The 27,232-nt window shown below is 37.6% G+C and overlaps 1 protein-coding gene across 7 annotated transcripts in view; it reads right to left on the bottom strand.

Annotated features, from left to right (window-relative positions):
- Positions 1-409: 409 nt before the first annotated feature.
- The window catches only part of LOC110375839 (agrin), a 142,935-nt gene continuing 116,112 nt past the window's right edge, over positions 410-27,232 (bottom strand). For 5 of the 7 annotated variants that reach the window (XM_049836756.2, XM_049836757.2, XM_049836753.2 and 2 more), the window contains 24 exons: positions 23,852-24,061; positions 22,330-22,542; positions 20,874-21,098; positions 20,205-20,420; positions 19,894-20,115; positions 18,071-18,174; positions 16,334-16,448; positions 13,829-14,068; positions 12,201-12,506; positions 11,935-12,087; positions 11,025-11,306; positions 10,721-10,867; positions 10,261-10,394; positions 9,750-10,050; positions 9,053-9,214; positions 7,273-7,636; positions 6,936-7,148; positions 6,444-6,838; positions 6,100-6,346; positions 5,831-5,995; positions 5,333-5,529; positions 4,918-5,104; positions 2,191-2,555; positions 410-1,908 (listed from right to left, as the gene is read on the bottom strand). In XM_049836756.2, coding sequence (XP_049692713.2) covers positions 1,763-1,908; positions 2,191-2,555; positions 4,918-5,104; positions 5,333-5,529; positions 5,831-5,995; positions 6,100-6,346; positions 6,444-6,838; positions 6,936-7,148; positions 7,273-7,636; positions 9,053-9,214; positions 9,750-10,050; positions 10,261-10,394; positions 10,721-10,867; positions 11,025-11,306; positions 11,935-12,087; positions 12,201-12,506; positions 13,829-14,068; positions 16,334-16,448; positions 18,071-18,174; positions 19,894-20,115; positions 20,205-20,420; positions 20,874-21,098; positions 22,330-22,542; positions 23,852-24,061 — 5,309 coding nt within the window. In that variant the 3' untranslated portion in view covers positions 410-1,762. Of the gene's footprint in view, positions 1,909-2,190; positions 2,556-4,478; positions 4,592-4,917; positions 5,105-5,332; positions 5,530-5,830; positions 5,996-6,099; positions 6,347-6,443; positions 6,839-6,935; positions 7,149-7,272; positions 7,637-9,052; positions 9,215-9,749; positions 10,051-10,260; positions 10,395-10,720; positions 10,868-11,024; positions 11,307-11,934; positions 12,088-12,200; positions 12,507-13,828; positions 14,069-16,333; positions 16,449-18,070; positions 18,175-19,893; positions 20,116-20,204; positions 20,421-20,873; positions 21,099-22,329; positions 22,543-23,851; positions 24,062-27,232 lie in introns of those variants that run through there. The other 2 variants (XR_007510458.2, XM_049836758.2) reach the window with 2 other exon arrangements.

Below are 27,232 nucleotides of genomic sequence, written 5' to 3'. Positions count from 1 at the left end.
CTTAGGTAATTGATTCTAGGCTATTATACCAATTTTCTATACATAACATTACGTATGTAGTTACTTTAAAATGTACAGGCTTAGAAATAAAAGTGAAATTCGTTATTTATTAGTTCGTAACATAACTAGCCTACTGCCGGCCTTATTTAAATAGTTGTTTTTGCAGCAAGAGTAATGAATGATTCTTAAAGTTAGGAAGATCGATTACATATGCCACGTGAAGAGTATTCTAGAACGTTGAACTGAAATACAATGCTGTTGTATGAGGAGATTAAGACGAATCACAATAATAGGTCAAGTGTGGAAAGTTTCTGGGAGCCCTCGTGACGTATCTACAGATGCGAACATTAACCCCGAGGGATTGCTTAGAACTACACTTGGGCTCAACTTGTTCACAGATTACTTGAAATTCATACTCTAGGATAACGGACATTTCGTAACATTCATTAGATACTATTTCGATAAAACAGTAAAGCAGCTTGTAAAAAAAGTCTAGTCTATATGTAGTTATTATTTCATTATGTACATATATTACAAAATGTCAGTACTTAAATTAAATCACTAAAATAATCTCAGGAGAAGTAAAACAGTTACAGCGTTAAATATTTATTTTGAATTACTTAAAAAAGTATGGCACGGAAATTTAAATGTTTTAAACTGATATGAAATGCTTTGTTTTTTTTAACCAAATAAATGATTGTTATAGTTGTTATCGAGCGATAAACGAATTAAATTCTTGCCTTCAAAATAACTAGATACTGATGTTAATTTTGAAAATGAATAATACGCTGAATAATGAAATTAAATTGACGTCTGTATATTAACTGCAATGTTACACAAATAATACTAAAAATAAATACTATTCAAAAGGAAAGAACAAACACAACCTAGTAGTATTATGCTTTAAACACTGAGTATATAAAATTCCTAACACAGCTACTGTACAATTACTATGGCACTGTCATTTATAAATAATTGCTAAATATCGTACTTCACATTATAAAAGGAATGGCAAAAATGGAATCAAAATGATAATTTCATTATCAAAATAAAAAATCAGAAAACGTTAGTCAAAATATTAATTTACGATTGCTTATTTTTGATACATTAATATAATATGTCCTGAAGACACAGTTCGAGAGCTGGAATGTTACCATTGCCCAATCATCATATATTATTATTCTACATCAATAAAGTTTTAGAAACTTTTTTTTATAATTTCTCACACGATATTTTGCTCTCGCTTATAATAAAAACTATTCTTATGTTTTACTGACTAATCTATTAACTAGATTATATATTTCTGCTAATTTTAACAACAAAATATCAAGAGTCTTTTTTATTAATTCAGTACTTTCGCATAATTAATATTTCATTTTTCTTTATACCTCTGATGTGTAATCCGAGCACCGATTTAAAAAAGATAATAATTGATATTGTTCCTACTCAATCTTAAACTACAACGTAACGGTTTATGGCAACGAACTCTTTTGGTTAAATATATATAAATACTTTTCATAGAGGTGATATGAAATCTTCATCTCTTAGAGATATGTTCATGGACTCTTCTAGAAGCTGTAAAGTTGAAATAATACGAACAAAACATCGGAACGGATATGTATCGGTAGGTACATTATTAGACAGGTACATTTAAAACACTATTCAACTCAACAACTACAAAATAATACTTTTTTAAATCTCACAATCCACTTGGCAATCTGCAGTGAGAGTCGTGCGCTGGTGGCACGACCTAGTGGTATCGTCAGTCACAGTGTCGCACCGGAGTCGCGGGTCGGATGGGCGCGCTCAGATCGATATGTCGCCCGTTCGCCTTCACGCTGGCGACACAGCCGCGGAGCCCTGTGTACAGCGCCGCCGGTAGCCCCAGTGGCAATGATGGAGAACCCCCTACAGACACACAATTAAACATTCAAATTTTATTCCACAAAAAAAAGATTATGGGATAAAATACAACAGCACAACTCATTGTTTTGCCTCGTTCCGCACACAAACGTGCAATAATATTTATTTTAACAGTTAACGTATTCGAGATAAATCAAAAATGTTCAAGCTTTTATCGTTAACAGGCAATAGTGTCGTTTTAAATTGTACATAAAATGCAATTAATGTGATAATTTAAAAGAAAAATGTTCTCTGATGCCTGGGAAGATTACAACGCTTCGAACGTACCTATCCATAGCTTGGGGTTTGCCTTCGAGGGCACCAGCAGTGACTGCGAGTACCCTCTAACGGGCGGCGTATCGTCCACTTGCAGCATGGCGAGCCTCTTCCTCCGCCTGACGGTAGCCGTGTGCCACCTTCCATCATCAACCCTGGCTTTGGACTCTACACATTGGAACCAGTCCTCGTGAGTAGCCAAGTTCATTTCCTTTATGTCAGTGTCCGTGTAAATAAGCTGCAGTTTTCCGTCGCTCAACCCTAAGCCGATGAAGTCTCGAGGCCGTATACCAATTTTCCGCCTCCACATGAGGAGGCCAGAGTCGTTGTATGTTCGGAATTTTATTTCATATCTAATACCGCGAGCGCCGCTGTTCCTAAAATTGTTGTTTTAATTGAATATTGTTGTTGTATGGACAACATTTAATCAGGAGTTAGTCATTTACAATTTGGTGTTATATTATATCATTCATATCATTGCATGCGCTAGTCATGTTATTTTCAGTTATGTTAGTCATTTAAAAAATATATTTTTAATTTTAATCAGAAGGGTGTTTTCAACAATCTTTTCATCGATTCTCTCAAAAATGCAATCTTCAACTTCGCACGAATATAAAATCAAGGTACGTATAAATCTACCCTGATAATTCTGTGGCAGGAAAATGTGACTCATAATGAGCTGTCTTTACGTATTCATTATTTTCCTTCTGCTTCACTGCTTTTAATAGCAATCACAAAGATAAGTCCAAACAATATAAGACTACTTGTAAAGGACCCTTTTGTATAGCTGGAATTAAAAATTCCCTTTTGCTTACCTCTCATACAAGTCCAATAGACCTATCAGTTGGAAAATTTGATTACTTTGAAAGGTCCTATGTTACCTTTGGGTAGCCATTCGGGCCTTATTTAGAGTATCAAATTTAGTAGGTAGAAGATAGCTCTTCGGTAACCTTAAATTTATTTATGATCTTTTTTGTAAAAATCGGATTATCAGAATATAATTTACCTAATTTTTGCGATGCCATTTGCTATAAAACTAAGTTCAACATCGAATATTAACTAAAATATTATTAAACTAGATGTTTAGTTTCCCCAGTAATTTTCGAGATTAGCTTTAACTAAGTCAAAAGTTTCCTAAATAGATTTTGGTTTAGTTTTCTCATCCCAACCGTGGGAAGCGGGAAGCTTGGAATGTTAAAACTCCCTAATTACTTATCCTGTCTGTATTTTAGGAGTGGGTTAAATATAAACAGTTTGATGTACCAAATATCCTTTCAAGCACGATCGTATTATTACCGTGAGAGAAAACATGACTATGTTCGTTTAAGGAACCCGCTTACCCATCCACTTACGGCCATACTAGGATTAGAAATTACTAAAAATGTTTTTGTTTTCGAATAAGTATCTACTTTTTAAATATTTTTATCGATCGCTATAAATGTTCAAAGCAAATGTAGATTTTTATCAGCTCTTATAAATATTTGTACTAACGATCTGCTAATAGCTAGCCAAATGTTCCGGTGTATACTGTATAGCTTTTGACTCCCATTAAATAGTACCCTGTAATTTACCTTTTGTTTGGTAAATACCGCAATCAACTACACTACGCCCTAAATATGTAGTAATCACGCGGCGTGATAACAAAAAGCTTTATTTTATTATAGACGTTGGACAAAATAAAGTTCCCGCTTTAATGAACAACTCTATTACAGTCAAAGTTCTGATAATATTAAGATGCAAATACAAGAACAAATAAAATGGCAGACTTTGAGTTTACAAAGACACTATCTGGAAGCAGTATTTACAATCTACGTTGTTACGTTAACGTGTTTATGTAAATACGTAAACTTCGATGTAACTTATTTGACTTTCCGTGAATTTATACATGCGAAGCGGAGGACTAAGGAAGGCGCGTTGATGCGCATTATTACGCTTTTAAAGTACAATAATTGTATCACTAAATATTTGTATTTGGGGGAAAACTTACTCAGAAAATTATTTTCATCATATTAAACATTTTGATATGCTGGTAATCGTACAGGAAGGAGTTTCATAAGCCCTAAATGCCTACATACAGGATAAGTACAAAATAAAATGTAGGAAGTACTAAATACGGAAGTACTTAAAAAAACATCGAAATATTAGGCAGGTACCATCACTAAAATTAAACTATTCAAATTACAATTTAAGTGGAGAAATTTCCACGTCGCCATTAAGTATTCATGTTTCTGAAACCACACGACTACTAAATGTCCCCACTTTCACTACAGCTACGAGGAAATAAATATATAATGTTTTACCTAAACTAACTGCTGTGACGAATTACGACTAATTTATGTAAGTATTTGTTGATTCCTTCAAATGTTATCTTACACCGTAGTGTCCATCACCGACGTCTTTGTTAGTATGTAAGCTAGAAAGAAAATTAGTATCAGTTAATAACATCAATTAGTAAAATATCGTGCTATTCGCTGACAACATTCGATATCGTGACTTTCAAAAATTAAAATAAAACTGAAGACATATTAGTAGATTTAGCATTGAAACCGTTATACAATAACAACTATGAGTAAGTTAGACAAGAAAGTCAAGACAACCATATTCATAAACTGGAGAATTTATAACTGAGTATTATTATGGCTGAGTTAAGTTTTGTAAAGTAACACGAACTTTGTACATTAGGGAATATCATGTATAGACATAATATGTGTAATTAATGTGCATTATATAGTTCCTTACCTGCGACTGCCTCTGCTTCTGTAGGAGAAGTAATTATTTCCATCGAAGTTGACCGGGGTCCGTTCGTTAAGCATTTCGACGTTGATCTGAATCTCACAGTTCCTGCCTTGGTACCCATCGCGACAGGTACACTTATATTCATTCAGTAATGGAATGCAGGAGCCATTGTTTTTGCAGGGAGTCAGACCTAGTGCAAATAATGAATTTGGACAATGGAAATTGATCACACCACGCAAGCTCGGATCTCAATCCTTCAAATGTATCAGTAAACATCCAATGCAATATTTTTTTGCCAAATGGTCTAGGGCAACTATTATCTAGATATAATTAATGTAAAATGAAGAAAAAATTGCAACTGTAATAAAAAACATATGCCTCGCTGACTAAAAAGTTGAAATTAAGTACTGAAACTTACCATCTCCACAGGGTGGGCCAGTATACTTGGTGACGCCAGTGGTGGCGCAAGGGAGCCGTTCTTCGTCTTGCACTATCGCACACTTGGCCGTATCAGCCCCATATAGAGACAAAGGGTTGCCATTCACAAAAACCTGTTGCACCGAGCCTATGAAACTGCTGGTCACGCCTGACATCTTGTGCGGACGAATGTACGAGCTACGAAGGTAAAGATTCCGATTGAAATAATAGTCAGGATGAAACGGCGAAACTTAAATCTATTTCCGACTTTTATGAATGTTTGGCAAGTTGCCGACCCACGTGAAGGAGTTTGATTATGATTGTTTGTTTATGTCTGGAGTAAGAGTTGTTTCTTGTTTATGAGAGTGAATTTGTAAACTACATCCAGTAAAAGTTACAACGTTTATGCTACTGATTGTATTAAAAAAACTGTATTTTTTTATTTACACTTTTTAAGAGCGTTAAAGCTGCTCTGAGAATAATATTAGTTATAACTCACGGCAGAGATCCAATAAAAAGAGGCAACGTTAGTTCGAGATGTGTTAACGGAGGTGACGAGTGTCCCCTTTGCGTGGGATGATGATCCAGTTGTAGACTTCCGTGACGTCCTGACCTCGAGACCCGAGCACGGTGCCAGCGACCCTTAGTTATAGGCACTGGTGACCTACAAAGAAGTAAACCTATAGCCTTTATCTAACCCCTAAACACAAAGACGTTTAGCTTTTCTCGTGAAATAAATTTCTTCTTAAATTAAAACGGGGTACTTACGTTATATTAGCAATACCGCTCCCCAAATTGTACCTAAACTGAAGGTAACCATTAACCAGGTTAATCGCTATAAAATCCCCCTTGGCTTTATTAGACTGGCCAGTGTAAAGGAGCATTCCGGAAAATCGGTTCGTTAAAAACCAAATTTCAATGCGGAACGCTTTTCCCAACCCTTCGAGCGGCGGCAATTCAACGTAGCTCGTCCCATTGAACTGGGGGGACCAGGTTTCCTGAACCACGTTCACATCTGCAAACAAATTGGCCATGTAAATTCCAACATTAATTTATCTTATCAAAATTATAGTTATTGTGAAACGCGGATGTTTGCGTATGATAACACTAACCATTGTTGCAAGTATTTCCGTTGGAGCCAATTTCGCCTCCAAACAAACAGCGACAGACGTGTCCGCCGTCGGGTCCGATGTCACACAATAGCCCCTCATCATATCCGCAGGGATTCGACTCGCACGGATCTAATCTCTCGTCACAATTGGCTCCTTGAAATCCGATAGGGCAGCTACAAGTATATTCGGTCGCCGACCCCTCTATAGATTTACACGTAGCGCCATTCTTGCACGGCATACTCATACACGGGTTGGATTGGCACTCCTGGACGTTTTCAATAGCAACGACTAATGAGTCCGGACGGCCCAATTTCTTTGTCACTTGATGACGTATTACCCTCAAATATTTCACGCAGCCGATAAAACTGTGTCGTGTTCCAATATTATCGAAGACTCTGGATAAAAACATTGATGGTATACTTAATTGTTTACATGAACGAAATAAAAACACATATAATATTTTTTATGTGAAAGGTGTGAATATTTGCTTACCTAGAAAAGTTGGTAGGCACGCTCCCAATATAGGCATCTTCATTCAAATCGAGTGCTTTTAAATGGCCGCTGGATTGGCCAACCACATCTTCCATATCGTCGACTGATAAAATCCCGTCTCGATGGTATCGCTTCGCAGACACCTTGTGATACTCGTTTAACGTTATCTTTTCTAGTGAAGTTAGTATTAACACTCCGTTTCCAAGATTATACCTGTATCGAGTGTAAGATTAAAATGTAAGCGAAATCGGAAAGCAGTTCGTCGTTTTATTGAATCCAATAATCTTTGCATTTTATTACATTTAAACGAATACCGATGCAGGGAAATATTGCTTACCTAAACTCTAAATATCCGTTGACTAAGGCGAGTGAAACAAAATCACCGGTGCCGTCAGGTTTCTGCTGATTGTACAATATGACGCCGTTCTCGGAAAAGGCTTTGAATTCAATATCGATATTCAGCTTGTGGTAAGCTTTCAAGGGTTTTAGTCTTATATATGAAGTGCCGTCGAACGACGGTGTCTCTATGTAGGTTCCCAGAAGTCCGTCCTTTGCAAGGGACTCGCAGTTCAATCCGGTATAAGGACCGGCACATAAGCACGTGTAAGTGGATCCAGGCAAATCAATACATGTTCCGAGGTTATAACAAGGCTCTGACAAACAAGCGCTATATTCTTCTGTCGTCTCTTGTGGCAATTGTTCTGTGAAAACAAAAAGGGTCTATTGTTCTCTTAAAACAAACAAGGCATTAAGGTATTAGGTATTCCACAATAAGAAAATTTGTCTTAAAATACGAAATTGAATAAAATAAATGAAAAACCTAATCCGTCCTAAGCTGTCACGGACTTGTAGGCAGCCGGCGTAGAGGCTATTCATAAAATTTACTGTGGTAAAAAGTTCCTCCAAGCAAGTTACATTTATGAAAAATATGATAACCGTTGCTTGATAAGTTTGTCATATAACCTGAACTTATAAAGTCTAAATAACTTTGTACCAAACAGAGAAAGCACTCAAACGCATTAAATTATCTAATCAGCTTATCTATCAATTAGTAACGATCACGAATTTCATTGACACATCTAGGTATTATTTCAGTGGATTACCGTTCGAGCAAAAGGAGGCCAGTCATGCGGCACTTATCGTCCTAAGAGAGCTAATCAGGCAATGGTCTTAAGTCACCGGGAAGGAGTTTGTATTCCGAGTCACGTGACTTACAGAGATAAGCCTTCATGCAAGTATTTTCTCGGGCATACAGACGTCCCACTCACATCGTGCAAAGTTTATTACTATTTAGTTAAAGAGAGCTTACGGTGCTTTGAAACAAGTACTAGTTGGTTCGTTTCTAACAAACAAAATAATACGCAAAAAATTATCAACTGTTTACTTAATGCTGGTAATATTTTTTGTTAAGTTAAACAAATTATTTTTAGAGAATAATTAAAACACAGTGATTAACTGAGAACGAGTTTAATTTACGCGATCACTGCTGCATAAGTTTTGTCATATATCTCAATTTTTTTTCTCCCTTTCCTGCTTTCTGTCCCACATGGTGGTGGGGTCAGCCTTCCTAATCCTTCTTCTCCTAACCAAGCTTTATTAATTATTGATAAGTCTATGTATAGTTATCGGCACGAATCTTCAGCTCTGACCTTCACCTGTGCAGAAGTAATTTATTGGGTCCCTTTTAAGGCTCGAGCAGACCGGATGCGTATGCGTAACCACGTCGTAGTCACGCGCGTAGTTACGGCGTAACCATGAGTTGTAATGTATGGAAATGTATGAGACAGGCCACACCGCTTGCGTAACGTAGACGTGCGCGTCGTTACGCAAGCGGTGTGGCCTGTCTCATACATTTCCATACATTACAACTCATGGTTACGCCGTAACTACGCGCGTGACTACGCTTACGTCTACGCATACGCATCCGGTCTGCTGGAGCCTTTATGGTATGCATTGCGCGGGGGCGCGGGGGCGGGCTGAAGCGGTGATTGGCCCGCAGTGCATCGCGTCATAGCCGTCACTCGGGATTGGTTTTTTGCTAATAAATCACTTCTGCGCAGATGTATGTCAGAGTTCAAGATTCGTGCCGATAACTATACAACATATTATTAACTTACCAACGCAAGCCTTCCTATGTAGCGTAGGCACGTGTCCCGCGCGACACACGCAGGCGGCGCGCGTGCACTCCGCGCCGGGCAGAGCGGCGCAGTCGCCGTCGTCTGCGCAAAGATCGCCCAACAATGCTCCTACTGCGCCTGATCCGACTGTTGCTGTCGTTGCTAGGAGACAAAGATTATTTGCAAAAGTTGATCGCAGTACTTTTGGCTAAAGCTGGTGAACAGAACACGTCGTAACGTGGTCTGACTAAAGGGTAGGCAAATGATTGCTAATAATGTAAAAGGATAGAAAAAAAATTGGTATGTATAACTTAAAAGGTAATCAACATTTAGTAAAGCGTTGTAATTGGATCGTTACAACGCTCTAATGGAACGTATAATAAAGGTTGGAAATGTGTTAATCTAAAATGTTATGAATAAATTAACTGTAGAATTAAAATAACAAATCTCCAGTGGAAAGAAAGAATATGACTGTATTTTATAAATCGATACTTAAAAGCGTAAATCTAAAATCCACTCTTATGACGGACGCGAGAGTAAAATAAATATTGTCGATTCAATATTGACACAATAACTTCGCAGGATGAAAAAGCGGATACTGTCTGATAAAATTGTTTGTCCACAAACATTTTTAATAAAGCACATTGTTGAAAATTTTATACATCGCGGCAAAAACAATTGAGGTAGAATAACTCACCTTTGAATTTTTGGCCTGATAAGATACTGTCGAAATCACTGGGTGTTTCTTTTCTAGTCCAATCGTACTTGTTGTAGTATTTGTCTGGATTGAGCAGGTGTCTGGTTGATTTGGATGCGGCGCCGTCATCTTGCTGAGTGAACTGTATGGGCGAGGAGGGCCGCGGCGGGCCGGCCGTGCCAGCCACTTCGCCCAACTTGCACGGACCAAACGCTTGCACCACGATATCCTCTTGCGTGCGACACGCTTGCAATTTGAGGTGGCACTCGGATTCGTAAGTTTTGCCATCGCTACCGCATACCTGTTGGTTTTGGTTAAACTTAGATACTCTCAACCGGTAAAGTTACAAGGTCGTGTTCTTCGATGTGAATATTAATTTGATGTAACTTCGTTACACAGATAACTTCAGACTTTTAATAAATTATGGGTTATTAATAATTCTTTAGTGTGTAATGGGGTTGATGTTCGTAATTACGTAATGTAACATTAGGTGTGTGTATTGTGTGCTCACCAGCATGTTGGTATCGCTGTCGGAGCAGGGCGCAGCTGCGCACTCGCAAAGGGCGCCACCAGTGCGTTCCGTGCAGACCGCTCCGAAGTAACAAGATAGTTCTGCACATGATGATACTACTCCACCAGTTTCAGCTATATTAAAATAATGTTTTTTAAGGAACCATGAGAAAAACTTCAAATAATTTACTTAGGTATATAGTGTAAAATTCTCAGTCAGAAAAGCTATAATTCATGTTTTTACAGAAAACATATCTACATTGAAGGGCAACACGGAGAAAATGAAGTTGATGCACACATTCGTGGTTAAATAACCACATACCAACAAAAAAGAAAAACGGTTAATACGAAAACATCTTGACATGGGTCAGGCATGGCATTGTTGTAAGTACCTTTGTAATGAGGACCCTAAATCTCAGTGAAGAGTGGGTTTGTGTTTTTTTAAAGAAAATACGACTTACGGTCGGAACACCCGTTGGGTCCTAATCTGCGTCTGTGGTCGGCGCACACGGTACACTTCTGTCCTTGAACCCCGGTTCGGCAAACACATCGACCAGTCATTTGTTCGCAATCCTCCCTAACTGAACCGAAAGCGGAGCACCCACACGCTAAAATAGAATACATTTATAAGTACCTTCAGGCACCTACACATTCGAATTCTATTTTCAGCATAATAAGTTAAAAGCTGTGGGGAGAAACTTTGTGAAAGTGTAAAGTATTGCTGAATTGCAAAATTATGAATGATCAAGAAGTACATATACGTACGTATACAGCCAGTGTGGCCGGAGCCGATCCTGGGCAGGCCCCAATAGCCGGGCTCGCACCGGTCGCACTTGAGGCCGCCAACACCGGGCCGGCAGACACATTGTCCGTCGTCATCGCATCGATCCGACACCGAGCCGAGCCGGTTACAACCGCAAGTCGAACTCGTGATTGGACACCCCTCCTCATTAGGACCGCTGGCTGCGGTCGAACCGTCAGAACAACACCCATACGAAGTTTCGGAACAGTGAGATGTCTTCTTTTCCTCAAGTTGTCTCGAATCGTCTGCACAATAATGTATTCACGAAATTATTACCGATATTCTGCTTGCATGTGCCTCTAGACACACGAGTGAATAAAATAGTCTATTTTATAAGATGGAGACAAAGGACCCGAAGCGGCAACGGCTAGCGTGATTCTATCCAATTTACGGTTGGTGCCGTGTACCGTTAGTATCATCACTCTGACAAATCACCAGTTAGACATCATATTATATGCATGAAACCAAGGTTTGCTTCGTGGAAATATCCCAGAATAGTAAAATTATAATAGAATATGATTGCTACTACAAATCAGTTTTGCTTTAATTAAAATTGATTAATTGAACCTGTACAAACAGTTGAAATTACTGACTACGGAATATTTGTCTGACGCTGATATAATTATAGGAGCAGAATTATACATTTACAGGGTTCAGTTCTACAAATGGTTATTACACTTGTTGGATGTTAAATGTTAGAAAGTTTAGTCTAAACGGACAGTGTATTCAATTAGCGTAATGGTTAGCTAAGTACGAGCAACGATAGAAAGTAGATAGAAACATTTGATTTTAAAGAAGCACGCTAAAACGTACAATATTATGCTAAATTAATATAAATTGCAATTTATTTAATAGTTTAATAGTAATACTCACTTTTGGGGCAGCAGCGAGCCGCCGTCAGTGTGATATGACAGTAGCTGCCGGCAGGACAATCCTGCCGGTGCGGCCCGTTACCACAGTCTATTTCGAGGCCAGTGGTAGGGTCGATCATAGCTTTATTATTACCGCAGGGTCTTACTTCCATACCTGTGGTTAACAATAAATACATTTCCCAAAATGATAAGATGAAATTTGCTTTGCTTATATATTTATAAACTATAAGAATTCGTTAGTATGTGTTAATAAGCGTGAAAACAAACCTTTGCAAAGATCCAGTGGCCTTAGTCTCAACTCGAGTTGTTTCTGACAGCCCTCTTTACGCATAGCACAGAGACTGGGATAAAGTCTGAAGTCTGAGGCGCAGACAGGGAAGTATTCGGTTTCATGCGGACATTCGAAAAGGCAGGAACAGCGTGGGTAACCGTCGGAGCCGATCTCGCAGCTGGCGCCGAAGTCACATCGGATGTCGCGGCAGGCGGCGGGCCCGGCCGTGCCGTCCAGGTCAGTGGCGCCCCACGCGTCCGTGGACCCGTCCTCCGCCTCGGTTGTAGTCATCGCGGTCGTCGCTACACCCCACCCAGATATTTGCGTGTTAGTCGAGCGATAAAGCGGAAAGTAAGTTAACACGTTCATCGCGGAAGCCCATTTATGCATCTAGTTAATATGACGCAACGAGATCTATAAGTTCTCGTCGTGATCCATCAGGAATAACGCAACGAGATCCAGCAGATCTCGTACGACTCAGTCACTTCAAACCCCAATAGTTTTATGAAATTTGAATAATTTTATATTTTTTTTGTATGTGTAGGTAGGAGATGATAAGACCTTTCAGTAGGTTTTCACCGCCTCAAGTTATGTCGAAAACAATAATGGAAAATTTACAAAATAGAAAAACGAGAACTTTTGGATCTCGTTCAGCACTAGATAGCAAGAAAATGCGAGTACTTTTAGATCTCGTTTTGCAGATATTGCATAGTATCGATAAAAAAATAGTGATGAGAAACAATAAGACCAACAACATTATCGATAAAATTAATCATTTATTATAATACTATAGTGTAAGGCATTAGAAACTTATAAACTATTCAGTGCAAAAAATGTCAATGTTTTTCATTAACATGGAAGACACATAGTTTTTTCACACTTCACACAGAAACCTTTTACCTGTTTTGTCTTTTTATCAGCTTCCTTGCTAGTCATAGTTTTTCGTGCCTTTTCATACCAACTCACACAACGTCTCTTCTTGGTATTCACTATATATTTGTGTTCAGTGGTCACTTCCGGATTATAGCGTAATTGATATGCACACATCGAAAGTTGACACGACACTAATTATTTTCTTGTGAGGATTCGCACGAGATCGCTACGAGATCCTTTAGTTCTCGTTCCGCGCTAGATGCAAAATTTTACTATTTGGTCGCAACGAGACCTATTAGATCTCGTACGTTTTTATTCATAAAAATACTACATCCAATGTACCTAATGTGAACAAAAATATTTGTCTCACTCTATCAGTAAAGAAACATACAGAAATATCATTTGCCGAAATGAGATGGACATAGGATTTCACTTGCGCGATACTAAAACGTCACAAACGAGAACTAAAAGGTCTCGTTCCGCGTTGAACGTGTTAATTGATTGACGGTGGGTCGCTTTATTGAAATTACTGCCAACAACCGGGTTGATGTCGGTCCGATAGTAAATATTTTCAGTTAAACCAATCATTTTTACGAACTTCCCCAGCTATTAAATGTGTTTTTGTTTGCTGGTTAATTTACGTGGCCAGAAAAGAAATTAAGCTAGTTAGATTAGTAGTAGTAAATGTTAATAGTGTTAATAAGGAAGCAGAAAATATGGCGTCTAGATATAGATTACATAAGTGACTCACTCATAGCAATTGGTGGTACTACAGCGAGTCTATCTTTACAGTCTCCATAAAAGATGACGTGCAGTGTGGCTGGCGGAGGGAGTCTGCAAGCTGCTTTCTGTAGTTCGCACTCGTTGGGAAACGTCTGCATGGTACTGCCACAAACTGGTTCACGAGCAGCACCAGTGCAATCCGTGGGACATATGCACTCGCCAGCGGCGCAATGTGCACCAAAGGCACACTGAACTCCTTCACACAGAGCTGTTGGAAATAAACCAAATAAATAAACGGCAACAAGACACTCAATATTATGATTGAAATGTAATTGTACCAAGAAAGTATTACAAGCGAGTCGCGTGAATCATAAATAGCAGTACAAGCCCAAGTTTTATTTCGTCTGTGCTGGCAAGGTTACGACTTTGTAAGCACCCCGGCTGAAGTTTTCCGAGAAACGAATGGCTGCACAGATAATGTCATTACGTTGGACAATTGTGTGCTTCCTGAAATAGTACTCTCTCATTCTGCCGCTAAGGAAAATTAGTCTTCCTCGTTCTCTCATTGAGGGACGAGGGAAGACACCCGTGCAAATTTAATAACGATTGTTTACCACTTCTCCGCAAAATGAAAGTCTTGTGAAAGCGGTCGATTAATGCCGGACGGAAAATGCGAGGAGATGTTTTGTAATAAAATTTTAAAGTAGAAACACTGAGGAGACCACAATATCTAGCGCTAAAATCGGTAAACATTAAAGTTTCGTAATCATATACAAGAACCTGTGAATTAATGGATTGTTTAATAAAAAATCAAGGGGAACCCGAAAAAAACGTATCTTTAAAAAAAATTGAAAATATCAATCGGCAATCTTTATTGTTGAGATTTGAAGCCATTTACAGGACAGAAATTCATATTAAAGTTGTCTCCGGAAATTAAATTTAACAATGGAATCGCAGTCCAATATCTCTCTGATATATCGGTATTTATTTCAGTGTTTCGGTGGATGAAATATTTGGGGCATCATTTCGACAATACTCAGATTTTAGTTAAGTCGAATGTTCAATAGTTACATACATATCGTATTCTCGGTAATCAATTCAATACCTATATAATATTTTTTTCTTTTATAATTGGATGCGATAACAATCTAAAGTTCGAAGTAGACCTCCCGCGATTAATAAAGTAACCGAAGGATGCACATCACAAAGGCGATTTACCTAATCTCTGTTTCGGGTACGCCCGTTATGGGGAGACTTTAATCCGCTATCGATCTTTAATCCCCCTGTGCAATACCTAAGCCTATCACGGGTTTATAAAAATCTCTTTGTTCAATAGAACTCCTACAAGTTGTGAAAAATAGGAGGGGCAGAAAATTAACGCGTATATTTTTACATTGTTAACAAAACACATCTCTTGATAGAAATGCCAGTTCCTGAGTAAACCAAGTTGAAGGATGTTTCCATCAATCTTGTGAACTCACCTTTATATATCTGGAACATTGCAACATATAAGTGAATAATTAAAATTCTGAACTCTAGCGCTCCATATATTATGGACGCTAGGGTGTGTAACATTGTTGCTTTGTCAGTCACTATTTTTGTATAAATATGTACTCTTATATGTTTGTCTTTGGTAAACCGTACCCTCTGCTCTCGTTGGTATTCGGAATACCTATTTTTGCAACAGATAAAGTGTGATGTGTGGAATTTACTAACTTCAATCCATATCAATAATTCACTCTCAAAACATTTAATAGTTATTTTTCCTTGAAATTTCAGATTCATACCCAACTATATCCAGATAAATCTCGTCTATAAATTCTAATAATTTAGCTATCAATATCAATTTACCGGTTTGGGGGCCAAACTTTGGATCTGCGTATAGCGATAAAGTAGGGAGTTGGTTAAGCTTTAATTCCACATGATTTCATGTTAAAAGCTTTTAGGGGTTTCATATTTTAATATACCTAACTAACTGGCCTCGGTCGTTTAGCTGATTTCAAATATTGATTTCTAAATGTGGGTGCACTAAGCTTGAACATATAAAAGTTTGTAACTTATCATCAATCGGAAAAAGAATAAAAATAGATGCAGCTGTTGCCGAAGGTGAGTGAAAAAAACTCTTTTGATGATGAAGGAAAGTTAAGACATGATAAAGAAATGTTATCTTATTATAAGGAAAACATAACTCTTGGAACCGATATAATATTAAAGAAAGACAGGGTAAAGAGCTGCTTCGATTAAATAAATGGACAGATTTTCAAAAGGTCATATTCGTACGCTTACCTATTATTAGGAATGTTTGTTAGGAATATTAGAAATTTACTTTCATGTGCGTAGATAAAGCTAATTATGTTGGTAATCACTGTCGACACTTTCGAATAAATGTACGCATTTTTGCTATTGTTAGGATAAAACACGTATATTTCAAATCCTTATAGTAGTTAACTATGTAAAGGTATAATAAACACAGCTAATTCCAAAAAAGTATCAAAGTAACAATACAACAAAACGAGGGTAGTATTAGACTCACCACAATCGCCTTTGTATGCGAGCCGCAGATCAGTTTGTTCACGACACGCTGTCGAGTCCAGCTCGCATTGCGACGGGTATGTCTGGCCGTCGCTCCCGCATGCCAAGTCCGACTCCTGCACCAACGAACATCGTATGAATTCACGATAAGCTTTGCCAAATACACGTTCAAATTCCCCACATCAAAGCTAACTTAAACCAAATACATGAAAGATTTTACTTCAGCAAATTTTATTCTTTGTAACAAATAGATAATGTCCACAAAAACGACAGAGAAAAACCAGACTGCTATGTTCACTGTGACATTAATTTTCGTAATGTAAGAGGTGCCATCCATAAACCACTAAAGGCACCAAAAACGTAACTTACAAGGCAATTTCGGACAGAAACCAAGAACTTCTGAGGATCTTCACTTAGAAATATAAGAAAGTACGCTAGACTAATCTCACGGCTCACAGATCTATTATTTACCGTGGACAGGTCGGTCGACTTAAATTTATCTTTTTGGGAAGCATTTTCAAATAAATACTGTCGCAGCATAGCATCAATTTGATGATGTAATATATATAATGGCAAATTTAAACCGAAACAAGGTGAACATCGTAATTAACAATTTAATGATGGTAATATCTGAACGATATTATTGTTAAGCTTATTATGATCCGGCTCCCAAACCAAAGCAGTATAATCACAGCTTCTCTTTCACCAATTATGTATTGTTTGGTAGCTTATTTCGGTGTATTGTTTAAAATCGGCTTAACTTGATTGGTTTGAAACTGTAGCTTTAAGAGGTTATTAGATTGAGTGCTTAATAAATTGTTTGAGTGCCTTTGTAGCAAACAGACCGATTTTAATTTGATATTGTCATGACCATTTATGATTTATTTTTAAGCGTAATGTTTTGTTATCAAATTATCATTATCACATTGAATAAGCATGATAATGTACATATGTAATAGTAAGTCGTGATATAGTTAATTATTTTTGGTTCTAAATTGTTTTTTATCACGACTGATTTAGTATGGCCACATTTGATGCAGACCTATAACTTGATAAGATAAATTGGTTGATATATTATTCAGTTCACAAATACTCAAAATATCGTTTGGCTTAGAGATACTGAAGTGGTAGATCTTATATAGACGTTAGTTAACCATGTGTGGCGTCGAATTCCTACACATCGCGGTCACACCACTACCCGCCGAGGCTATCTACGAAGGGGGGAATTTCACCGAAATGCTTTATGCAACCCATCATAACTTTATAGGAATGTTAATCTTGCTACTTACTAGTAGCTATATGTAGCTATCTAGAGTGCAAACAAATGCTGCCGCTCGGAAACTCAGTAGTTGCTAAAACTAATGGTATTTACTTTTGATTATGTCTGTTTTGCAGTTTGTCAATTAGAAAGGAAGACTTGGCTTTGAGTTTTGAGCATACCTGAGCATAAGAATGTTAATGTTCATTTCTTCCTACACGTAAACGTAAACATCAGTTATGGGCAATAAGGTGTGTTTAGTTCGAGTTACGTATGGCACGCTTTCATTGTTTTATGTTGAACCCACATAAAGATATCGAAACGTTCAAGCGGTATGGTTTGCGCTGTAACTCCAACGAAATGTGTGGTGATGGTGTAATACATCGTGTTTAGAAGTGTTTATATGTGTCTTACAAAGTTAGGCAAGCTAGTCGAAGGGGTAATAAATATGTGTGCAGTAAATTCAGTAGTGTACAATACCTGTGCCTCGGTGCAGTTGTGGTTGCAGCGACATATGGGCCGGCCGGTGTCGGCATCCACGGCGCAGTCACCGCCGCCCTTGCATACGATGTCCGAGCAAGTCTCTGAACAATACACGTCTAATAAGAATATTGGACATACGAGAATTGCTATTTATATCGTTTTAGTTTATGGCTCGTATAATTTTAGGTTTATGATTTGAATTTAATTTTATAACGAGTAGAACTTTGGATTTATACGGCCAAACATAAATCTACGTACTACTTACTTCTCAACAGTTGGATTCAATATGTTTATTGTTATTTGACAGTTTTGATTTATAACATAATGCCAATCTCTTCCGTTGCCGTTTTCTATCAAAGTGCCATATTAAGACGCAAGTAAATCGAACAACGTTATTAAAAGTTTAAACTCAGGTAATTTCCTCGCAAAGTGATTGATTAGCTGTAATCTTATATAAAGTGGCCTTTGTGCTTTATCGACAAGTGGTAGCTTGAAACCCTTTGAAAGAAATTCCATTAAACTGTGACTAAGCGCCGGTGAACTGCTCTATCAAATATTGTTTCAATAATTAATAGCCATGCCCGGACGCCTTTATATAATAAAATTAATCCGTATTCTCTGTTCATCAATCCGCGTCGCGTTCAATTTCCATTGAACAATTTTCATTGAGCTATTTTAATCTCTAATTGACATTTCAGTGCGCAATGATAGAGTAACTTACAATTTATTACTGTGTTGAGTCCCGCGAACAAATTGAACTGAATGAGTTTCAGCGGAAATAAATGAGTGTTCATGTAAATATACAGGGGTTTATTAAATGTTGAGCACCTATCTACGCTGCAGCGAGCTCTTGGGCTTTTCTCATTATATTGTGCATTTTTTACAACATCGGCTGTTCTTGTTACGTTACAATTAAATGAACAATGAAAAAAGAGGCTTTCAAATAATTAATACCGATTTTACATCAGTATCAGTTACTCGAACTTTATAAACTGTTTTGTCAGTAAAAAAAGTACCTATATCAGCTTTACTAGTTATGTACAATATAAGACCACATACTTGACGTTGTAAGAGCACATTGACAAATGAAAATCACTCAACTCATTTCCTTGTAACTCAAAATTATGTGATACTTAAAAAAAAAAGAAAAAAACGTAAAATTCTGAGCACCACAAAATATTGCAAAAGAATTTTTGTGCGTCTTTTATTGTCAATTTCACAAAGAATATTTTCATCACGGGAAATTGATAGCGATTTTTCTCCAAGATACTCTGAATAATATTTCATCTCCGGATTCGGCTATGCGGTTAGAAGATTTTAATTTAAATGACCCATGAAAACATTTTATCCTCCTTTTGAAGGTAAATATTAGAGAAATAAATCAACAGCCAACATGTAACTTGTTAAATTGTAAATATTATACTTTGAAAAGATAAGCTTTGTTCTCAACAACACTTACAAAGTTTTATTTAGGTTGTCTATATTTAATTAGTAAAGTTCCTCTAATAAATTAGTTCAGAGAAGTGGTCCGTTCTGCGCCTAGGGAGTTAGGCTGCTACCAGGTATTACTTATACTAACCTGTAGGTACAAGGACGGTTGTTCGAACATGAATAGGTTATTATGGAGTACTTTGGGGGTTAAAGTTCAGATAGCTTTACTTCATTTGATTTCTTGTTACATATACCTATCAGCTTTAGTGTAAGTTTCACTACCTCCTGACTTATCAAAAATAAAGCACATGACATTCAATGAAACAGTCTCAACAACAACTCTTAGCAGCTCATACTTTCTATGACAGATAAGTATAGGTAATACTCACGACAAGTTCCATTATACAGCACTTTGAGCTCTCCATCAGGCAAGCCTTCCTGGCAGGCGTGCATTCGCATCTTGCACTCGGAGCCGTACGTGTTTCTGTCGGAGGCGCAGACGGGCGTGAGCGTGGCATCGCATACTGGGCATGCGCACTGCGCCGCGCCGCCGCGAGCCACGCACGCGCCGCCCCATGGACATGAAGCGCGGGCGCATGGGTTCTCTACACCTGTTGGACAAAACATGATAGTGTTTCTACTGTATGGCTGGTGGGACGAGTATTTTAACTATAAAAGACGAACAAGACTCGTAACTCACCACAAGGTCCTGTGTAAGCTATCCGCACATCTCGATTGTCTAAACATGAGGTCCTATCCAGATGGCAGCGACTGTCGTAGGTGCGTCCGTCCGAGCCACACACAGGCCGCACCACCGGCTCGCACTCCACGCCACAGCCGCACACCGCCACGCCGCGTGCGTCCAGCGAACAGTGCTCCCGAGCTCCACACTTCACCGAGTCACACGGATGTTGTGCTGTTACAAATTGAGCAAAATATTTCCAACAATTAATTTAAACACGCCCGTGACAGCTTTCAAATCTATTAAAATCTCAAAGACCCTGACATAAATTTATTACGAACAATTTAACACAAAAGTTAGTTAACTCTGATGGATAGAAAGCGAGAGAAAGCAGCACTTGTAATATTAAAACTTTAATACTAGGTAACGAAATTATTCCATTCCTGCCACAATTTCTTTCGGGTCAACTTGACGCCTCAAAGCTCGTACTCAATTACTTTTGTAAGGACAAAATGTCTCCTCAACACGGGATACAAATAAGCTGGCGCTTTACATTTCCGAATAAAGATTTAATTTTAGATTAGGGGACTAGGTTTTGGAGTGAATGACTATTTATTATAAAATGAGCTACTGAGAAACATAAGGGGCAAGTTGCAGCTTTCGCTAGAAACAGATAAGAAAAATTACCGGAAGCGCATTCTCCTCTGTAGGCAATAGTAAGTTGTTGTCTCGTCCGACATGACTCTCGGCGCAAGGCGCACTCGCTTGGATAGTCTTTGTAGTCGGAGCCGCACACGGCGGAGCCGGGCCGCACCAACAGATCGCACGGTGGACCACATCTGCAGACTGGCGCCCGCGCTTCATTTAACTGACATACGCCACCGTCCGCGCATTCATGTTCCGAGCAGGGATCTGTGAGAAACACTCATATTTTTAATGTGATAACATGCTAACATTATATCTAGTAATTCAATGAAATAACACAAAAGTAAACGGCAAATGTAAGCTAAGGAAAACGGCAAATGTAAGGTCTGTGAGAGCAGTCTTTTGTCAGACCTTTGTCTGAGAAAACTTCTTATCTTAGGTACAGCAATTCTGTCTTATAAAAGAGTACTGGCTATGTTGAAACAATCTAATAAAAGCTCCGAAGCAAGCTAGAGTAATGTAAATAAAGAATCTTACAAAGGATGTTGGAATGTGCGGGCATTCGGTCTTGTACAAATTTAGTTCAGATCGAATATTCCGGGACAAGTTCAGTGAAAAGGGTTAGCGAAATGTACTTACATTTCATATATAAAGTAAAATAGATTAAATTACTTTTATGAAAAAGAAAACATACGACCCAATTTACGTAGGTATTGTATGATAAATAAAGTTTGTCTCGCCTTTCGGAGGGCAGGCAATTTATTGTACCTATTTTTTACCAAATATTTTGAAATGCTTATGAACACATTGACCTACATTTATTAAGTCACAGTTACATTAAATGTACTGATTGATATCGTACAAGGTGGATCCTTTTCAATATAAGCAGAGTGACAGAAGGCGTGTCACCTTTCTACGCACGTTTCCAAAGAAAGCCCGATTTCATTCCGGGACAGTCACGTCATCTGACACGGGCAAAATGAAATGTTGACCCTTTTGTGCGCTTCGCGTCTATTATTAAGAAAAAATCTCTTAACGAGTTATTTTTATGTTCTCAAAGATCGACACGAACAATACGAAGCCATTATGTTTTAATTAATAATCCCTCATTAAAGTTACTGTGGCTTTTCAGAGTAGGCGTATAAAAATACTTTTAGCGACAAGTGATTAATGGTAACAACAATTAAGATAGTCTAACTTTTTATAAACTAGCTATCAATTAATGTTTTTGTGAGTAATTAACTGGTCATTTTGCAATTACTTAGGATGAGAATAAGTTAACAAAATAATTTGAAAACGAATAATATTTCGCAACAACAAATTTTCACAAGCATAACTTAACATAACGAACCGTTTCAAATAGACAAAACCAGAACAACTATGTATGCTTTGCTGAATCTGACCAAACTACAAGCAGATTGTCAACAACAAACATTATATTATGTTAAAACTTCAGAGAGGGTTCTAGCGAAAGTATAATGATGTATGTGTAACTTGCCGCATTTTCCATGGTATTTGATAGTTATGTTGAGTTGGTTGTCGCATGCGTGTTTGTCGAGGTGGCACACGGATGGGTATTCTCTCCCGTCGGTCCCACACACAGGTTTGCGTCGCTGACAACTTCTGGGACATCTGCACTCTGGTTGGCCGTATGCTGCGACGCATCGAGCTCCGACTGGACATGATACCCCAGTACATGGGTCTCCTGCATCTGTTTGGAAGAACAAAATCATTGCAAACAAAATGTAAGCAGAAATAAAACTCACATGTTTTTTTTTTTGCAATGAATACTACAGTTGGCAAATATCATGATTAAAAATAGTTAGAGTAATTTATTTGCATCATTATAAAGTCGGTCAACGCACCGATCTATAACCATTTTGCAGACCAAACTTCGCAATAAAACAAACCCACTTATATAAAGTACGGTGTACGTATAACCACGGCTTATATTGGCAGCAAATTGTGTGAGGATTGTGAAGTTGTGGGGATCCATTGGAAGTGTGACGAGATTAAGGGCAGAAAGACGCTTTATCTTATCGAGTGTCTGTCCTCATAGTGAACGGTTGACACTGTTAATACTCAATGTGACGGGTGGCACTGCTCATGGCGCCAAGCTCTTCGAGTAAACACTTTATTACTGAACATGTTTGTTTATCGTCAATGTTGAATTTCCTTATTGAACACTTGTTAAGCAAGTCCGCGATTGTATGGTATTTTTAGACCTTACATAAATGTATATTTGGAAGTATTTACCCGATTTTTTGTTACAAGTATGTATTTTTCCCTTTAACAAGTTAATCAACAAGCAGTAGCAAAGCCCTAAATTTAATTATGCATAAAAGAAATATTTATACGTAGACAAATGAAAATCTTGACTAGGTACCTTTTACCCGTGTAATAACAATGTTAGTTTACTGCCTAAAGGTCTTGGAAAGAGCTGGCACTGTCGTCAACTAAAGTTGTCGACCGTTTGAATAGGAAATTAAAATATTACCTATAATTCTGCTTAAATATGCTGGCATAAAATCACGATACAATGTGCAATAAAACCTAGTATTGAAAATGTTTTTTGGTCTATCTACTTCCCGGGTAAGTATTAATCGCTTTACAAATATTTATAATGCACATACCTACAGATAACAATACCTAATTAAACATTCATTCTCACATTGAAGTGTGCACAAATAAGTAAATGGTAAGTCAGCAGAAAACAGTTATCAACTCTGTGAGTTTTTGCCTGAAATGCATTAGTAATATCAATCTGCCACATTCACCTGCTGTTATTATTTCAATGTATTTTTCAATCATGACATACGAGTCAAAAGGTGCGCAACAGTATGCGTAACATAAAATAGCGTGTCTCAAAACATAAACTTGCACACAGATTAATCATATTAACGAACATATTAATAACGTTATCTCAACCTAATTCAGCCAGCAGGGCTTGTAATAGAATTTCACATTTAAACGAGCAACATTTAATCATCATTAAATAAATAAAGTTGGTCGACTCTTACCGCATTCTCCTTCATGTTTGACGCGTAAGTTGAGTCGTCGCTCGCAGGCTTCCTTACGTAAGTAGCAATGGTTGCGATACGTGCGGCCGGCGGTGGAGCACACGGGCGCCGGTGACGTGGGGCATGTCGCGGGACAAGCGCAGTGGGCACGCCCGTCCCCGAGGGAAACACACTCCGCGCCCCAACGACAAAATGTTTTTTCACACGCCTCTGAAAATGAAAAGTTGTTCAGTATTCACGTCCGTGACCACACGCATTTATAAATCGTAAATGCAATGGAACTTTACATGTTTTAACTTCGGGTGTAATTTATTTAAGTTATTCATAGGATTAATTACCTAGCGCTAGGTGACCAGTATACTCTATTTCGCTGAAAAAGGACGGCTTTATAAAGACACCTGTGGTAGTAGAGTTTAAAAGAAGAATAAAAAAGTAAAGTGAACGCATTGATTTACGGTGCTGATTAAGTTTATAATAAAAATATCTGATAAATTCACAGAATTGATTAAGGTACGTCGTCGGGCTGAGACGTGAATAGCGCTAATAAAACTGATATCCCTCGCCGCAAGCCACCGGCGAATTCTTTGAACAAGATATAATTCTTTAGCGAATTCCGCGATGGATGACACAATTTCCAATTTTCTACCTGGGGAGTTAGAGGCGTGACTAAATTATTAAGGACTAAAATAAGATGCGAGCTTCCTTTTCGCCACAGCATTGTAATAGATAGAACAAGCTTAAAGATTGGCGATTTCTATCGTCTTGTTAAAATTCTAAGCAGATATTGTCGGGCGCGAAGTCACACAGCGGCTTAGTAAAAGTTAATTTACCATTTTCTTCCCCGTCATAAAGTTTTAAGTTTTGTCAGTTGTGAGCCAATAATGCCTGAAGTTTATAAGCGTAATAAAGAGATGCTTTACAAAATTTGCTACAATAATTTGTTTGTTTTTCATAAATTATTGTAATATGCATAATGGCAAATTACGGAGCTTTTACTGGATGAAATTTAGTAGGTAAGTAGGTATGTACTTAGTTATTATAAAGAAATGGGTAGATGTACCAGGATATACATACTTAGTTAATTAAACTTTGCATTGGTACGGCTCCAACTAAGTATGTTGGGAACGGTATTTAGTTTTATAGGGTGCATCAGAAATAAAAATCATACTTAGAAAATATAAAATTTTTATCATAAAATATTTCTTTCGACTAACGTTCACAGATTTTTTCAGTTTAACTAGTGTTCTTATATCACAGAAACAAATCTATACGTATGGTTATACTTCAGTACATGTTAAAGCCATAAAAGAACCCAAATCGGAATGGTTTCAATTTCACCATATTCAACAATCTATAATAGGATTGTTGGAAATGGACTGATCTAAATTATTCATCTTAATAACTTATATAATTAAGTTAATAATTTTCCGGCACAATGAAATTCTGTAAATAGATTTTTAATATCAGTAAATTATAAGGTTGACCTTGAGCACCTGTCCGCAGGGGGTAAGTTAATGCTTTTGAATTATCTGCCTAGATCCTAAAATGTCTCTGATTTTAATCGAATCCATTGCTAAAACAAGACTATTTTCAATTGACAAATAGCCAATGATCTTTATCCATAAGCCATTGTGTGAGCTCTATAAATAACCTGCGGCTTTGAAGATGACAAATTGTTTTTATTATTGTATTTGTGTCTTGCAAAGAGGTCAAGAATCAGAATTCAGCGGCGAGCTCATTTCCTTGACTTTCATATAAAATGTTACAGACGAATCCGCTTAAGAAAAGAAAGCAGTCGGAAATAACAATTTTGTAAGAAACAAACAAAATGTTAGAACGCGAATCGCTGTTGGAGAAGCCCGAGATAAATGGAGACAGGGAGGGGAGATAAAAATGATGGCGGATGCTTCGTGAATGGAAGAAAATTAGGAAATTCACCGCGGCGCTTTTTCAGGCGCGAGAGCTGTTTAAATTATCCATATTATCTGTGTATAAATAAAATTCTACTCATGCGGCTTGAATTTATAATAAGATGAGGTGAAATTATTGGGTTCTACTTGTCATCTTTATCTCTTATGACATGTTTTTCACGTACGATATTCAATTTTATGATAAAACCTATAACAGATACACATAATGAATAGATCTCGCCTGGGCTAATCCCGAGAAATTGTACCGATCGTCATCATTATCTGGGTCAGTATGCCTATTCAGGTGCATCCAATTCCAATTATAGATACCTACTGGAATATAATCTCGAAATACCTTTTACCCTTTAAAAGGAGAAGCGGATAAAAAGAAACAAACCACAAAGAGATAAAGATAACTCTTTAGAAACTGGTAACTAGGCAGGGGAATTATTATTTATCAGCGTAGTAATTATGACTACCCAACGACCGAACAGATATTCAAAGGACTACACTTTAAGAGAAATAAACCTTAAATAATAACCCGACATAATATAGACGCTCACTCTCGCCCACATAATTCGGGACGCGCCCTCCTAAAGTCTCGGAGACAAAGCAATTTTGTTGGCTCGAGACACCGACGTAGTTGGCATGTCACTCGCACAGTACCTACACATGTGGATTGTGGACTGAAGATAAGCTTTGAAGACGTACCGACGCATATAATACGTAGTTTACTTACCTAATTAAAAGAGCGGTCCAGTGACTAATAAAGGAATACTGAAACGGATCTATTATCACATATTTTTCAATCAAACGTCCATCTCGTTTTAAATCACGATAAACCGTTCAATTAAGGGGAACTAATTTTAATCTCCGATTAACCTGTTACAGGTTTTAACAACCGATGGAAAGTAATCAAGTACCTGGGACCCACCCACCGAACGCAAAATACACATTGCAGATTATCCGCTACAAGTTACGGGAAGGTAAAACTCATAATATTAATTTTCAAACGTAATCCACGTTTTCAATTCATTAATTTTATTGATGTTGGGCTTTTACGAAGTTATGACCGTGTAAAAACTATAAATTTAATCAATTTCAAAAGCTTTTAAGCGGTCGATTCAGGGAATCGCTTCCTATAACGTAAATTATGTTATGATTTTATAAACAGGGATTACTCAGACATGCATTTCTTTAACAAGTACCATGCCTACACTATTTTATATATGTATTAGTATTCAACAGATATAAATTCAATGCTATTTATATTCTTCCAGCTATTTAGGACCGAAAAGCATTTATGAACACAGCTCACAAAACATGGCTAGTTTAAAGTTTCAAAACAACATAAAACACTGAACACCATAACAAATAATGCAAAACGTAAAATTAATAACAACAGTAACGTAAACACGAATTTATGCTAAAATAATTATATTCGTAATGAGTGCATTCCATTAGGACCAAC

Source organism: Helicoverpa armigera, chromosome 3 (genome assembly GCF_030705265.1).
Source record: "Helicoverpa armigera isolate CAAS_96S chromosome 3, ASM3070526v1, whole genome shotgun sequence".
NCBI lineage: Eukaryota > Metazoa > Arthropoda > Insecta > Lepidoptera > Noctuidae > Helicoverpa > Helicoverpa armigera.
The sequence above is the reverse complement of the archived record's forward strand: the minus strand, read 5'-3'. Positions and strand labels throughout refer to the sequence as shown.